Here is a 16,740-nt window from a genome sequence, read left to right as displayed (position 1 = left end):
TGATCTAGACTCATTTTGGCTGATAGTTGTTTCTAGCCTTCAATGCCAGCAGGCACTTGATTTAGAATTGTTGCTTAGCTAAGTGCACAGTGAGGCAAGTGCTTTTTGATTTTGGATATTTGGTATCACTAAATTCCACACAACACTATACTTTTAATGGTATATGTGATGGGTGAGGTTACGAGGGGCATTGTGCCTGCAAAGTGGAGAATATGTTTGGATTGTAGAACCCTTTGTATCAGTAGACAATAAGACAACATGGTAATCTGCCCAAGGAATTGTGTAAGAAGAATCCATTCAAAATCTCCATGTTAAGGATATGGAGTGCATCCCGAAGTATTTTCTTGGGAAGGCATCATGGGAAGGCCTTCCAAACCGACAATTAAAATGAATCCCAGTTAGGAATTGTAATCCCAGTTTGTATAGAGTACTATTTAAAACACTGTGGATAGGCGTTCTCAATTGTTATTGCAGCCTTTACCGGAGGAGACACGCTGTTCTCCTTTCTGCATGTAAAGTATTTTCCGATATTACATTTCATTTAATTTTTTTAATTGGATTTAGCATGGGCCCGGCTCAAGGGAACGCAAAATACTTTTCTGGAGCTGAAACACTTCTACGTGGCTATGTTGTACATAGAGGAATGTAATGTGCTGCAGTCGGTTGAGACCGGATTTCACAATACCACATTTCCTCCAGTGATACCTTCTAATTGGGACTAAACTAAGTGACACACTGTACAGTTAGTATTTCCACTAAACCTCTTCATAAATGAAGACACAGTAAGGTGTTTCCCAGGGTTACATGGTCTTTTTGCCCAAGTGCTGAAGATGGGATTAGAACCCAGAAGTCCAGGTTAATTGGCAACTTTCTAATAGGACCACATCTCCCCTGACTTGAGTCAGGGTTTGGAATACTGATGTCGTAATAGCTATTCCTATTTGGATTGGCATTTTAATACTGTAAGCATTCGTTCATGGGTACTAGAAAAACATGATTTTTTGTGAGACTGAAAGAAAAGCTGTGGACTAGAACTCAGAGTTCTGGGGCGTAATTTGAGTCTGCCACTTCAAGTTTAGTGAGGCGAGTAAAAAAAACCTAGATTGAAATGAAAAGACATAGTGGTATTATATTGTTTTTAGTGCTGTAAAAATTTATAATTTGCTAATGTTCACTATGTCTTTTCCTTCCAATCTAAGTTTTTATATATATTCAAGCAATTTAAGTAAATTAAGAAAATCATTAATTGTATAACAAACATATTTTCATCTAAAACTTGCACCATTACAAAATATTGTACCATCAATATGAACACATCTCAGTTACATACACAACTCACAATATGAATTCTCTCAGACCCAGAACCAAAAGAAAAGAAAGGAATAGATCATATATACCAATGCCACCAAGCAGGTACATTAATTATATTACATATCATTAAATCCATCCATTACTTCAGGTTGATTGGAACCAGGAAACATAAAAAAAAGTTTGGCCCAGCTTAGGGTAATTTACATCAAACTAGATGAAGTAATTGTAGTAAACTTCATTACCATCTTACTGTTTTGGCTCTGGAACATATTGATTATCAAGACTTCTTGAGGACCGCCAGAAATTCACTGTGGTTAACAGTTCTCAACTCCTAGAGTCATTCTCTGGAAACATAAAACATTATATTTTAAATTCATTTCAACACTTTAATGAAAGAACCACCCCAGTAAACCCAGTGACAATCCAGATCTTTAAGACAAATCCCAAAGAAAATTCTATAAACTCTAGATTCAATCTGACACCAATAGATGGGGCTTACTAGAACCCTACCTGGACATCAATGCAAGCCGTCTGTATTGGTGTCTTATCTTTCAACAAATAGCTGAATGGTGGAACAAACGGGAACTAGACTTAAAGGGGGAACTAATAATTAAAAAGCATTTTCAATTGTGTGTAAACTTACTAATTAGTTTGCAGGTAAATTCCTACTGTCACAAACGCTAAACTCCTGATCGAATCGATGTTCTGTAAAATGGTTAAACATCACCATCTACATCTAACCATCAGGTTAGCGAAGGAGACTCCATCTTGATGATCAGTCATTTGTCTGTGAATGATGGCATATAACTACTAAATTGTATAATCCCTTCTAGTTTTGTATCCACATGTATGTATTATAACATTACAGCATAACAATATGTTGGCTTGAGACCGAAATCGCAGCTCGGTGTCTTTTTACCTCAACATAGTGAAGTATCACATCGATTTACGTCGTTTTATATATCTATTTTGTAAAAATGCTGTTCCAAAAGCTTATATACAAAATAAAATGAGATAATCCGAGCCTGACAGTGAAATAGGATTTTTTTTACAGCCAATCAAATTCTGGTGAACTCATTCACTTCAGAATAATCAATGCAGTCTCACTGTAAGAATTTAATAATTTCCAAAATAACACATTGATTGGTTTGCATTTACACAGTAATGAAGACAAGAAAAGTGCACGTCGAGTGCTTGCAAAGCTCCTAGATGGTAAAAAAGTACAAAGAAATGTAAAAATGGGATTTCGCCAATTTGTTAGTTGAAAAAATGAGGGGAATACCAGGCACACAGCTGTGTTTTAAAGCTTGTGGAAACACACCAGCAGAATCATTGTATTGTTTTGTACATCCCTGAAGAAGCACATGGATGCAAAGGTCCATACACTTGCCTCTTGGTAGACAGTTCTTCTTGTTACACATAACAAACTAAACTGGGAAACAATATTTGGTGAGCATTGCCAAAGCCAACAACTCTGGTTTTCTGCCGGCAGATGTATTCCCACCATTGTATATTTTTAACATTACAATGTTAAAAGATACACTTTTTATAGCTTTTTTTTGTTGTTGACTGTTTTATTCAATTTCGGGTATTTCAATCAATAATCATGCATAAAGAACATAAAATATAACCTGATAAATACATATTATAAAGTATAGAACAAATATTGCAAAGAACATACGATAAAGATAATTAAACATGGATTATAACCTATAATTCCTATTATAAATATTTTTTCAATGATGTAACACACAATTTTAAGTAGATCACTTATTTTGAGTGTTAATGGTTCATGTTCTAATGCTGCTGCATAAATAGAAATGACATTACTGCACAAATATGTGTAAAGTATACATTTTTAACTTGTATTTAAACTAAGATCAAAGACAAATACAGAATGACACACAGACAAAAGACCCAGGAAAGGACACAAGGGAGGAGAAAGGATACATGGGCATACAACTCAAAATAACTAGCAGAAGACATGTATTGTGTCATGTTAATAAATACTAATCAATTGATTAGATTATAAGATTAATCCATGGTCTTTACAACAAACTAGATAATGAATACATACACACAATTGTTATCACATTTAGCAAAAAGTACAAGTGTTTAGCAATGTATTTTTCTATTCTATGGATTTTACGAATATTCTTCCACAAACGCATAATCATGATTTTTGGATAATCCTTCCAGTTAGATGTTACCATACAAATTGCTATTAGGATTAGGAATTTCCTAACTTGTGACTTGAATATTTTAACAAATCTGCATTAAAAACATATTTTTAAGGGAACCAATCTCCAAGTGACAGGACCAACAGTTGCCATCCTCACTAAATTTAGTGTTGAACAATTTCAGCATTATAAAGGCTTTGTATGAAAAGAAGAAAGTGAGTTTTATATTTGCTGATGACACTTCTTTAACCTGAGACCAAATGGAAGCCCACGGAAACAATCAAAAACCTTTCCCCAATCCATTTCCCATTGTAATTCTGAGGACAATTTCACACTCAGTTGTCCATTTCTTATTAACTTATACAGACTTCAGTAAGAAAATTCCATGAGATGCATCCCGGGGGATCTGCCAGCATTTACATTTCTGTAACTGTTTTTTTATCTATACACGCAATATTAATGTATTGATTAAAAGTTGAATCAGGAAATCAAAATGTGCATTTAAGTAATTCAAAAGAGAACATTCGTGCTTGAAACTAGTTGATTAATAAAACCAAATACCTTTAATCCGCCATGGTCTCCATAAAAAGATTCTCCCATTAATGGTTCTATTTCTATTGTACCATAAATTTGGTGAAAAGGACCTAGATGGTGATCAAAATGAATCCAGAGTAAATCTCTCTGAATAGATGTGGATATATAAACCATTTTAGAGGATATGTACCGATTACTTTTATGTATACAGTATAAATCTCTAATATCAAACGGAGCAAAATATCCCTTCTTCAATGTAAGCCAAGTAGGTGGTCCATTCGAATTGTCTGGGCAAAAGCAATGTTGAACTTGTTTTAGAATGAAATCCCTATGATAAGATCTAAAGTTCTGCAACCTAACCCTTCCATACTCCTATGTATTCCTTAATTTACTAAAAGATATTGGGCCTCATTACGAGTCACCCGGTATGGAAATAATGGTGGCAGTAAACCCGCAGCCGCCGTTGTTTCCATACCGGGTGATCTCGAGTCCTGCAGGCGGAGGTGTCATTCCCGCCAGGTCTGAACTGGCGGGTTTAACACCAATCGCCTGCACGCGTGCATCCATGGTGCATATAGGACTCAATGGGAATGGGGATTTACCAAATTCCGCCACCAGAATTCCTGGATCACTGGGGTTGTAATGCCCCAGTAATTCTGGGAATCACGGAGGCGGAATGGTAATATGAGTCCGGCGGTAACCGAGCCGGAAAAACCGGCAGGTTACCGCCGGACTGGTAATGAGGCCCATTGTCGTTTTCTTTTTATTGCCCTGCAGAAATCTTAAATAGTCATGTTTATGGTTTTTTTAAAAGATGCTGGAATAAGAGGTATTTGTAAGCAGTATGACATTATTGGTGCCAGCATCATCTTGATGGATTCTAACATACCCCACCATGTTGAATATATTGGTGACCAGGATGCTACCAAATCGTGAAGTCTAGCTAATGGGTATTCCATGTTAACTTTAACAGTTTCTCCATTAAATTATGGGAATCCCTAGATATCTAATATAATCCTAGAACCAATTCAATCAAAATGTATCCAGTTTGTTTAAGGCATAAAGAATTAAGTGGCAACATTTCTGATTTATCTTATCATAGCCCAAGACCTCCGAGAACAGTTTTTATAGTATCAAAGAATTTAGGTAGATTGACATTTAGATTTTTCATAAATATTAGAATATCATCCACATATGCTGCAAGTCTAAATTCATATTTGTCATTGAAAATACCATAAATATCCTTATTGCTTCTAATAATGGTTCTAGAAAAAGGGCAAAAATAATTGATGATGAAGGGCACTCTTGCCAGGTACCTCGCTGCAATGAAAAAAACTAGGGAAACTGACCATTTGCAAAAATTGAGGTTTTGGGATCCGAATATAGTTATTTAACCAAGGATATGAAGAAATTACCTAGTCCATGACATTTTAATCATTCAAATAAAAAATCCCATTCTGCCCTATCAAAAGCTTTTTCTACATCTAGGGCAATAGCTGCATATCTTTAATTTTGATATATTTATTCTTTAACTAAACCAACCTGATCTGATTGTATTAATTTGTGTAGGAAAAATGTTACAATTGTTAATCTGTGAAATTGGCATATATTTCCTTGGGTGTTCACTTCCTTTACCAGGTTTAGGTAAAAGAACTAAAAGGGCTTCAGTAAAAGATGCCTAGGTTACCCATTTTTTAAAAAAAAATATTTGGATAACGCAGCTAATTTCAGAACTAAACTAGACTCAAAATGCTCAAACAAATCCATTGAAAACCCATCCAGATCTGGAAATGACCATTTTCTATAAGCCACACAATACCATTTAATATCATGTTACTGTTAGTCTAGCCTTACCATACAAAAGACAAGACACCTTCAATAATTTCATTTACAGCTCTCAGCTGGGATGCTTTGGAAAAAACATCTGGAGTTTGTATCAACATGTTACCTTTCACTGAGATGCTTTTCAGGGTCGAACTTGCTGTTTTAAATCATCTTAATGTGACTAGAGACAGAGCACCAAAATTTTAACTTTTGCAATGATCATGGTGTATATCAAGCCAAACACAAATGCTAGAAATGTACCAACCCACACATGCCTTTCTATATAAATAGGTTCACCTCAATCAGCCAAAACTAAAAATGGCCGGAGTGCTAGTTAAAGCAGTCTTGGAGAAAGCATGCTGATACAAAGGATTTCAGCTCAAATTTCTGGAATAAAGTAAGGAATTATTGAGTTCCAGCAGTGGTGGTGGTCTTTTTGTGAATTGTGAATGCTGGTGTACCGCATACTACTGCACATTGAACAACATGGAAGAAGGTTGGACCAACGTGTGCCACATGCACAAGAAATCTCAGATGAGTCTTGTTTCACATTATGTCTTCGCTATATGGGACTAATTTAACTTTGGTGAAATGAGTTGCTGGACTCATTCCAGTGCCTAGAAGGCATGTGTTTCAGTGTGTTTATTTGCACTGCGCCTTACTAACCACTCCCTGCAGAGAAGCTGATGAGCAGGATTGTGCAGAGTCCCAACCTGCTTCTGTTTGAGTTTAATTGTAGTTACCATCATTCATGCAGATTGTTTAGCACAAAAATAAATAACAAACCCTGGTCTCTATTGGAAGATTGCACTGTATTGGAACCGAAGTCAAACGGTGTAGGTGCTGTGACGAATCGCAGAAATTCATCCCTTCTCCCCAAGGGGGGAGCTCAACCCCTCTCCCCCCCGTGGGGCTAGGGAGGTTAGCCCGCTCCACAATACCCTCCCTAGGGTTAGAGGCAAGCGCAACCTCACTGGGAAGAGATTTCCCCTTTGGGGACAAGGACTCCCGTTCTCAGTAGGAACTCCCTAGAAGACCCATCAAGATAATACCAGTATATCTTCCTGATGATGAAACCTCTGAAGAACCAGTTAAAATGTGTTATTGCAACCTGACGGAGAACATATCCTTTTAAAGTCCCAGTCTACAGACCCTGTGGAGGCAGAGAGAACCAAGTAGAGAAAGAAAAGGAATGGCTTCTTGTGCAGTGGAAGCCCTCCAACTACATAATCCCAGAGAGGGGTGCAGAATAAGTGAAAACATAGCCCTTGAGATTGGAATGGAGACACATGCTGGCTACAAACAGCTGGAGCAAGAATTGCAGTGTTCTGCAGTTGTGCAGAGACCTGAGATAGCATATGTGCTATGGTTGGTAGCAAGAAATGCAGCAAGGAAGAAAACAGATGCACAGCATCCCAAAGAGACGAGAGAAGGGGAGAGTGAGAGAGACCGAGAGAGGGGTGGTGTGACAGTGGGAAGTTCACAGTGGACCAGCGGTCCAAATAACTACCCCGAGACCATTCGCATACGGCCAACTTGGGACGAGTGAAAACCCGAGGTAGTAGACCGCCAACCTGGAAGAAACCAGAAAAGAGGAACTGCCGTAGAAATGCAAGATGCCAAAAAGTGAGCAGAGTAAACCAGCTCTGAACCCATGAAGAACCTGCAGATGTTAACTCACAACACGGAAGGTAAAGGGTATAACAGGAGATATGGGGAAGGGAATGTGAATCGTTACTGGACTACTCCTACTAGTCACAGTGAAGAGAGTAATGATATAAGAAGAGTGAATGAGGATCATTATCAGAATGATCATATTTGTCAGTCAAGAGAATAAAGGGAACCAAGATACAGTAGAAGAAACTGAGAATCATTATTACAAAGCTCCTATTCTTCATAGTCCGGATAGAGACAATACAAGAAAAGTAGTAAAAAAGAAACCTGCAAGGCAAATGTATTTGGAATTACCAAATTGATTATGAATCATATCAAGCAGGTTCAAGAGACCGAGAGGAGTTAGTCATACAATCATAAAAGAGGACTGTATCAATAAATCAAAACATTGTGAGAATGCCCATGGAAGCTGAGAAGGAAAGATTCTAAAGAAATGAACTATTATCCCAGAAGTGAAGAATAATTGTTGGAAAAACAACCCAGGAAAAGAGAGAAGGATTAACCCTTATTAGGAAAAGCAGGAGAGGAAATCCACATTAAATGGACTGTGAAGTGATTCCTAGAGGCTATCTAAAGATCTATTGAAGAAAGGCTCAGGGACAAGCCAGGAAACCTCAGAAGGTAGTCCTTCTCCTATCTTTAAGTTGTTAAGAACAGAGGTATGGTCAGATGGCTAGAGTTGGGCAGTGGATGGTTCTTAATTTACAGATATTCACTGACAACCAACGAGCGAGCACCTAAGTTAGTTTTGTTAGGTAAGGAAGTCTTATAACATAGGCTTTATCTATATTCTTTAATAAAATCTGACATACCACAGTGAACAAAACCCCCCTGCATTCTTCAGTAGCTTATTAGTAAATTGTGTTATGTCAGGAAAAAGTGACACGAATAACCCTTTTTAAGTTTAATTCTCCTCACACACACTATAAATCTGAGCCTATTAGCATCATTTTAAACTGTGAATGGCCACTACCATAATATTGAGGGACAATTGAAGGTACCTTCTTTCCTATATCCGCATGATGGAAAAATCTGAGTGGACAGAATCCCGGTTAAGGGTTGACCTTTGACTATCTTGCTGGCCAATGAGTGAGACACATCTTTCCTCATTTATGGGTCAAATGTATTGTCCTCGCCAGTGTGAGATATTGTACCTCCAGGGTAAGGCTGGATAAACAATAGGGCCGGCCACCAAAAAATGAAGATGTTCACATCACAATGCAGATACTTCCACAAGAAACTTTGATTGGTGCATGGGAGCACATTTGTGAATCGAGGTATAGCAGGGGGTGCCCTTTAAAACATATTGGGCCGGAAACTTCGATCAAAGCTCCCAGCTGTGCAGTGCATTAGGTCTCTGGACTGACCCTCTTTCTCCCCAAAATTGGCACGTGTGCTTACGGGGCTAGCTCTCCTGGCATTTTCCCATTATCCAATATGGGCCTAGGTACTTCTAAACTGTAGACTTTATACGAATGATTGATTACCCACCAAGTTGTGGACAAGGCTCCGCAGTACAGAACACATTCATTTATAGCTCTAACTTTTAAAAAGCACAGTATATTAAAATCGGCATCCAGCTATCAGTGGTGCGTTATATCATGGGACAATTAGGCCTTAAGCATTTAAACGCAGAACCAGATGCAGCCGATGTCATATGCTGCAAGTGATTTTCTAAAAAGGGCTCTGTATGGAAACAACCTCATGAAATAGGCCTGGGGGCCTTTTCACCTATCAGCTGTGGTACTGAATGGTCTTTTTTGGCATCTGAAGCAGTATATGACGAGCCATATATAGGAGATGTGATGGACCAGCAACTTTGTCAGTGGTGGTATCCTGGATGGATCAGATTAACCGGTTTACTGCTCTACGTATACATATACTGTCATAAATCCCTGTCCTCACTTATATCCATATAGAATGAGCAGACAAAGTAGCGACAGCACACAGTTTTGAATATTGTAGCGGGAGCTGCTGATAGCAACTAGGTGGTGCACCAACAAAAATGTGATCTGCGTCTGTTTGATATACAGAGAGTAGATAGATCGAGGATTTGTAAAGCGCTCTATTGCTTCCTGAAGCTACTTCTGTGCATAAATAATACAGTAATACTGATACTAGTCCTATTATTTCAAGCCACCAATGAGGATAGTTTGGTACACTGCCTGTAGAGGGTAATGCATTGATAAATGGACCACTCATAATGCATTGTATTCTGTCACCTGTCGGTTGAAATGCCTGCATTGCATACTGGACAATGGTGAGAGAATGTGCTTGTATATGTACTTCGACATTCTGATTTCTGAATTGTACTGTGAACTCTTACAGTGTTGACATAATGACACTGATACTGCAGTAGCAAGCTACTCTACACCGTTTTGTGTAGGCAGTACAGTTGCTCGTGGATTACACTGAGATGGAATAATGCATATACATTCCAACACATCTTGGAGACTGATACGTTCTGAGTGACCTCTAGTAGACAATAATAACAAAGCTTGAGTGGTCCTCAATGTCACTGGCATCTTGGGGGTGGAATATACCCTAGTTATGATTTTCTGTATGCCCGCTCATTCAACACCCCGTTTCCACCCTCTGTCTCCATGGACCAGCATTGCAGGGAGTGGATGGAAAAGGAAGGCATGCAAGAATCGGATAAAACATAAAATCTATCCAGTTACCTCTACCCTCGTCAAACAACAATGACTGGCAGGGCAAAGAAATGCCATATCCCCCTGCAATTGTGCCACGGTGGTTCATCAGGAACACTCTAATCCTCTGCCATGATGTTACTGTAGGAGGATGCACCATTCACAAAGGGAATGAGTTGCTAATTGCTTCCTATGGAGGCACTTATTCACAAGTACAGGCAGAAGCTCTAGGTATGCAGTTGCTCGTTTGAGCAGTTCAAAGGTTACGAGCAAAACCACAATTTTCCTATACGACGAGTGTGTGATCTTGCATACTGTATTCCCCCGTGGTCCAGATGAACGTATCTGATTGATTCATCATTTCCTGAAAAATGTCAAAACTGTGAGTTCCTTGGATTAGTTAGATCTTCAGCAAAGTGCTGGGACAACCAGTGAGGGGGATGGAGTACTTTATATCTCGGAGAAGTTCAGTGCAGCATGTTGGATGAATGCCTTGTTATCATATGGACCACCCCAATATTGCCCTTCATAGCAATAACATAGACCACCAATATTCCTCCTCGCTGCCCTCATCTTTGATAGGATGAGACCTCTTTGCAACACTATCAAGCCACAGCTGGTTTGCTGCACTGTATGTGGGGTGGTACTTCCGACCCACTATTCAGCGCAAGCGATGGTAGCTGATGTTTGTGAAAGACCGGCTTATTTACGGTGCCCTTTGTCATTGAAGCTGCGTTCCCAACCTGTAGTTGTAGTAGTAGTAATAGACCTTTTCACCTGAAATATGCCAAGGGATCTTCCTTTGCTGCTTCTATTTAGGATGTGTGTGCTGCGCGTGGCTTTATAGACATGGGCTTAATGCCATGTCCATAACAACCCATCCTTGCTCTTATCAGTTCGTTTTTTCTTAGTTCACACAGATTATCTGGTCTTCTGTGGCACCTATAGAGTTAATTTCCCGTCCAGTATCCATTGTCCATATCACTTGGAGCAAGAAATGCAAGAAATGTATCTGTGCATTTGCACAAGGCCCAACCCACTGTGAGAAACCTGAAGGTGTCTCCCTGACTAATCCGTGGGGGTCTGTCTTCCAGGTGGCCAGGAAACGGCCATCGCTATTGGATCCAGTTCCTGGGGATGGACCAGTGAGCGAGGATCACCTGGATGGGGGGGGGGGTCCTCGGGGAGTGGAAGTGGGACAATGGCAGGTGAGACACCGTATCCCCTAACTTATAACACCTTTTCCCCAACCTACCACGTAGGATGCTCAAACATTCTAGCCTGCCCCCCTCCCCCCACCTTTCCGGTGCTAGCATATAACAGAGGATGACGAAATAACACTTGAGCCATTTACCTGTCCCAACACCAAGGTCAGGCATTAGACCAAAACCGCACACACCTGACGGCCTTTTCCCTTCCTCACAGGGATAAAAGGTAGAGCGAAAGAGGGCAATACGAGCAAGGCAGACTGCACGATGAGGGAGCTAACTCAGCACAGCAGTTGAAGAGGAGGAGAAAGACGGCGCAAACGGAGAGGGTGATAAGGAGAGAAGCGACCTTGCCCTTTCCGACCAAATCCTGTGAAACCTCTGCAGAAGGAAACGTAAGACCGCAAACAGTAGCCAGCATGCGTTGCAGCACATGTCAATGGTACACAAGACCGTCCTCCGCTGATAACTAAGCGGGGGAAGAGACACTTGTCTCCGTAGTACCAACCTTGACTCCAGAGAGAAGAAAGCCAAGCAGTTCATCACAGCCGGTGAGTTGATGGGAGAGTTGATAGGAAACCAAACTGTATTGAACGGCTAATTGAACTGTGAAAGCATAAAAAGCTACTTATGCTAAAAGGGGGGAAAACCAGCAACAGAGCAGTTCGGCAACACATGGGTGTTCACTTAGGAAACTCTGGCCAATTACCCAATTGTTGAAACTACCATAACCAGAAGGCCTTGGGGAAGGTGAGGAGGTGAAAGTGGTCATGCAGGGGTCATGTAAAATCCTTTGTACAGTCAAAGATCTTTGACCCACAGATGACTGTGAAGCTTAGGGAAATTAATCCTGCATCGTAACAGTACAATGAGAAAGGTACGATTGACAAGATTGGCAAGAGTGAACACGAAAGAGGGATGCTGATAAAAATGGGGGAAAGTCTAAAGTCCCGAAATACAGTGTGTGGACAAGAGTGAATCCGGCCGCGGGATGTCCACAGTGAACTGTACAAAACGATATGAAGATTGCGAATGTGACCAATAAAATTGAATTGAAAGCCATAGTGAACACGATCGAGGGAGGCGAACAGTTGTCGGATCTGCGCCCGGAAGAGGGGGATCCAAGGGTGAAAAGCCAACACCCACCGACCCGTGAATGCAACAAAGACATTTCCAAGAAGTTAAACCTTTGAATGCATGCCATGCCCGAGAGAACCCGACAGACGGGAAACTGATATTCGAGAGTGATTTGAGCCCAGAAGAAGGGGACCCAGGGGGGGAAGAGCTATCACCCAAATAAAATCAGAAAAGAACTCAAGAACTCAAGAACTTTTATTTAATCTTTGATACGTTGAAACCGTCAGGCCCTCGAAAGCAAAGAAAACATAGCTATCGGAGGTCCTGATATCATTAAGGAACTTTCTAGGAATCTGCACACGGGAAGAGGGGGCTCCAACGGTGAAAGGGATCACCCGACGTGCAAATAGAAAATACCTTTTTGTTTATTATTTTGAATATGTCAGGCCCACAGCAGCAAAATACTTTTTGTAGAAAAGAGACTTAACCACTGAAGCTCCTGATTGCTCAGAGTGGAACTGTTAGCTCGTGCTGGGAAACTCGAGCGTGTACTGCACTCCAGAGTCTTACCTTATCCTGTGGGGAAGGGAGACCCCCAACTACTGCATCCTAACTTATAATTTGTGAACACTTCTTTCTTTCTTAATAACATTATCCCACACTTCTTTTTGTATTTAGCGTAAGGATTGTCAAAGGGTTTTTCAGTATAGGCCCTTTTATTTTGACAAGACGCCACTCGGACTGCCTCGTTATTGTTTGATGGTCGAAGCTTGCTCCCATTCTAGGTTTAGGTTTAGATTAGGCATTTTTCAATCCTACCTAAGCAGTTTAATAAACGCCCTTGAACTGTGATCACTTGTGTCCGTCTTTACTGTTGCCACCATGAGTTCCTTACACCACCTGATCACTGGTAAATTATTCAAAAACGCTGACATGCAACAAGTTTATCAATGCCTTGTTGCAGTTCAGGTGAGTCTGAACATTTGTAACCTACCTCCAATTGTTTTAGACTATTGCTCCCATGATCCCTCTATATTGACTTTGATGGCAAGGGTTGATGGGAGTTATAGTCCAAAGAATTTATGGGATGCACATAGACATCGGAAGAGTGGCAGCCGGAGGTACACATTCTGAGTTGTCTTTGTGTACAATTGAAATGATACACAAATTCATGTTTGAACCATGGGTAGATCTTAATGTCTGCTAGAGGAGGCCAATGGACTTGCGATGCAGCATGGAAGGATGCGGTGCCATGCTTCCCTTTTCAATGAGTAGTCTGGTCACTCTTGCTTGGGCAGATTGGATGCTGTTAGTGACTGAGGCTTATCGAAATGCCGACTGACATTGTTGCGGTTCATTGCACTTAAGGTTACATGGGTTTTAAATTGATTCCTTTGAAATGATTGTTCATTACACATTTCCATAAACAACTCCATGTCAACTACTTTTCTTTTCTTTTTTTTTTTTAGCCAATAAGAAGAAGGAAAAAGAACGCCCCGAGATATCCCTACCCTCGGACTTTGAGCATACAATTCATGTGGGATTCGATGCCATTACTGGCGAATTCACTGTAAGTAACCTTCTGAGTTTTTCCATCTCTTGACACAAAGTAATTATTGCAATCAGTTGCCGAGCAAGCTTTACATGAGGGGTAGTTCTAAAAGGCCACCTCCAATGTGTCTAATTTATTGAACGTGTTTCCATTCACTGTGGCACGATGAGTCACAGGCCCACATTTTGCCAAAGGATAACGAAAGAGCAGGCGTGGATCCGCAGTCCATAGTCTCCTGTACCCTGACCCCTAATGCGTGTTGGACAATGACATTCTCGGAAAGACATCCACCGCGTGCAATAATCCTGAGCAACCAGTAAAAAAGAGGATCCAATCAGTTGGAAAGCCCAGTAACACTATTTACATAACCTGCAGAGAGATTTGTGGGTACAATGACGCTGTCCAACAAGATGTTAAGACTCTTGGGGGCAGAGGGGGTAGTATTCCATAGATGCATTCATGCATATGTTAAAAGATACTCCGCAGACCGGGTTTAAGCAGAGCTCGGGTTCTGTTATTTTGGCTATCACTCTAGCCCCATTTGGCAGATTTGCCCACCCATGATTGTTCTCGAAGATGTCTCATTACATTGATTTTTCTAAATATTTCACTGGCCAATAAATCCAACATTGAATGTACATTGACTGCCGCCATTGTAGTGTGCAGCAGATTACTAACCTTTGGCCACAACTTTAACCATATTAGCAGTGGTGGTAGAAGACATAAGGACAATTCTTCTGATTCATGCCACCTTTTAAACATACTTCCTCAGGAAGGAATAGTAGCACACGGCCTTTAAATCCATTTTGGAGTAAATACTATTAGAAAATCCAGGTCTTTCTGTTCCACAGTAGGCCTCTCGTTCAGCAGCAAGACGTTATAGAAGCATTGTACGAGCAAAGCCCTTCCTATAGGAATGCCAAACCAAGGTTTTGGTTAGCTGGAGGAATGGACTATAGAACCATCTCTGTGTGGCCTCATTGGGAGGGATGCACCAGAAGGCTTGCTATTGATATTCTGTGTCCAGATCATGCTTGTGCATGCAAAGGAAGGCTAGTAAACCAGGCCCTTGCATTTGTGCACTAGAGCTGAGCGTAGCACCAGGTCTGCAGGTGACCCGGGTGGTGTGATCTGAAAAGGGGACCCTGCAACATTGTCCATGATGTGTGTTCTAGCAGGCGTAGATTTTAGTAAACCTGCACCTAACACACTTGCAGAGAAAATTAATGGGTGAGGGTCTCTTGTGTGAGATTTCAAGGACTCCTTCTACTTAGCACTCGTAGTAGGAATGAAGCGTAATTGTTTGATTAGAAATTTTCAAGAGACTGTCCAAAGAAATGATCAAACTTCTCAAGAAATACACTGGAAAAGGGCAGTTCTAGTCCGGGTCGATAATACACTGGAAAAGGGCAGTTCTAGTCCGGGTCGAACTGGGGCATACAATTGTCTCGGCCACCAATGAAAAAGTGGTCCACAGTTGCAAAAGGCAATTAATTCCTTTTGCAACTGTGTCAGAATAGTACACAAGTGGGAGTTTTTTGATCACCTGTGATGCAAATTGTGCAATTTAAAGAATATTTTTTCAGCAACACTGGTCAAAACTACTAGCCACAGTGTGAAGTAACTCATCAAACTGGCCCACATTGGCCAAAAAAAGTGTCCCACTTTGACCAGAAAGACTGGCACACACTACCATTTTGCGCTTTTGGTTTGGGGATTGCCCTATAGGCCAGTTCTACTCCTAAGTGCTTTAAAGACCCACCTAGATCTGGTTAATTTAACAATACTCCTACTTTACACTTTCACATGCACTGAGTGTAGACCACGACTGACCCACTTGCCATTGTAGTTTGGTGTCTTGGGACAGGAATATTAAGTTTGACTGACACCTTGCATTATCATCATTATCATGCTGCCAGAGTGTGACCGCTACCGGCATGATAGTTCTAACCCTTTGGTGGTCGCCTCTCCCACACTCCTTTCTGATCTGTCAGCCCTCCCACCCCCCACTGCTACACACGAACGAGTGAAATGACTAGTGCCCCATGAGGAGTTGCATACCCCCTCTGGCCGATACCTGTCTCCGACACTTGTCGCGATATTCTGACAGTGGCGGGCAGAGGTTCATCAAAGAGAATCTGATGTTGCAATCTGCATTTGAGGGTATGCAGACACAGGTCACACAATGATCATCTTACTCGGTGTGTAGCATGACATGATTATTCAGGTGTCCCTTCCACGCGCAGGCGTCTTCATGACTCATATGAGGCGTTCTGTTGGCGGTGGGATTTGCCGACTAGACTCCGGTCTCTTTACACTCCAGCAACCTTTCTTTTCCTCCCTTACTTTCTTTACCTCTGAAAAGTTTGGAAGTGCCATGTAAAAAAGGTCACACCGCACCATGCTATTCTCTACATGAGCAGCCCTCTCTGTGTTCTGCCCTCATCAGATCCCGGTTGAAATACAAAATAGTTGTGCTATACATGTGATGTGCTCATCTCTCAGGGTGTGTTGCAAGGTTGGGGCTTGGGTCATCGCGCACCCCAGAGAAAGGTAGATTTTGGAAATTGATTTTGGTGGAAGCTCACCTCTGCTACGTGAGCATTGCACCAGTGCAGTGCGATTCTGAACCCATGTTTGCACAATGCAAATAGTTCCCTCATCGATGCATTGCTGGAAGACATTTCTCCAACCATCCCTTTTTGCTTTGGTGCATATTGCTGATCAGG

The 16,740-nt window shown here is 41.0% G+C and overlaps 1 protein-coding gene across 4 annotated transcripts in view; it reads left to right on the top strand.

The window, feature by feature from the left end:
- Window positions 1–16,740, top strand: part of PAK3 (p21 (RAC1) activated kinase 3) — a 460,078-nt gene that overhangs the window by 250,964 nt on the left and 192,374 nt on the right. For all 4 annotated transcript variants that reach the window (XM_069612611.1, XM_069612610.1, XM_069612609.1 and 1 more), the window contains exon 3: window positions 13,929–14,029. In XM_069612611.1, coding sequence (XP_069468712.1) covers window positions 13,929–14,029 — 101 coding nt within the window. The remainder of the gene's footprint in view (window positions 1–13,928; window positions 14,030–16,740) is intronic.

Source organism: Ambystoma mexicanum, chromosome 5p (assembly GCF_040938575.1).
Source record: "Ambystoma mexicanum isolate Mex_15411 chromosome 5p, UKY_AmexF1_1, whole genome shotgun sequence".
Lineage (NCBI taxonomy): Eukaryota > Metazoa > Chordata > Amphibia > Caudata > Ambystomatidae > Ambystoma > Ambystoma mexicanum.
Note: the sequence above shows the minus strand (reverse complement) of the source record. Positions and strands in the feature narration are given on the sequence as shown.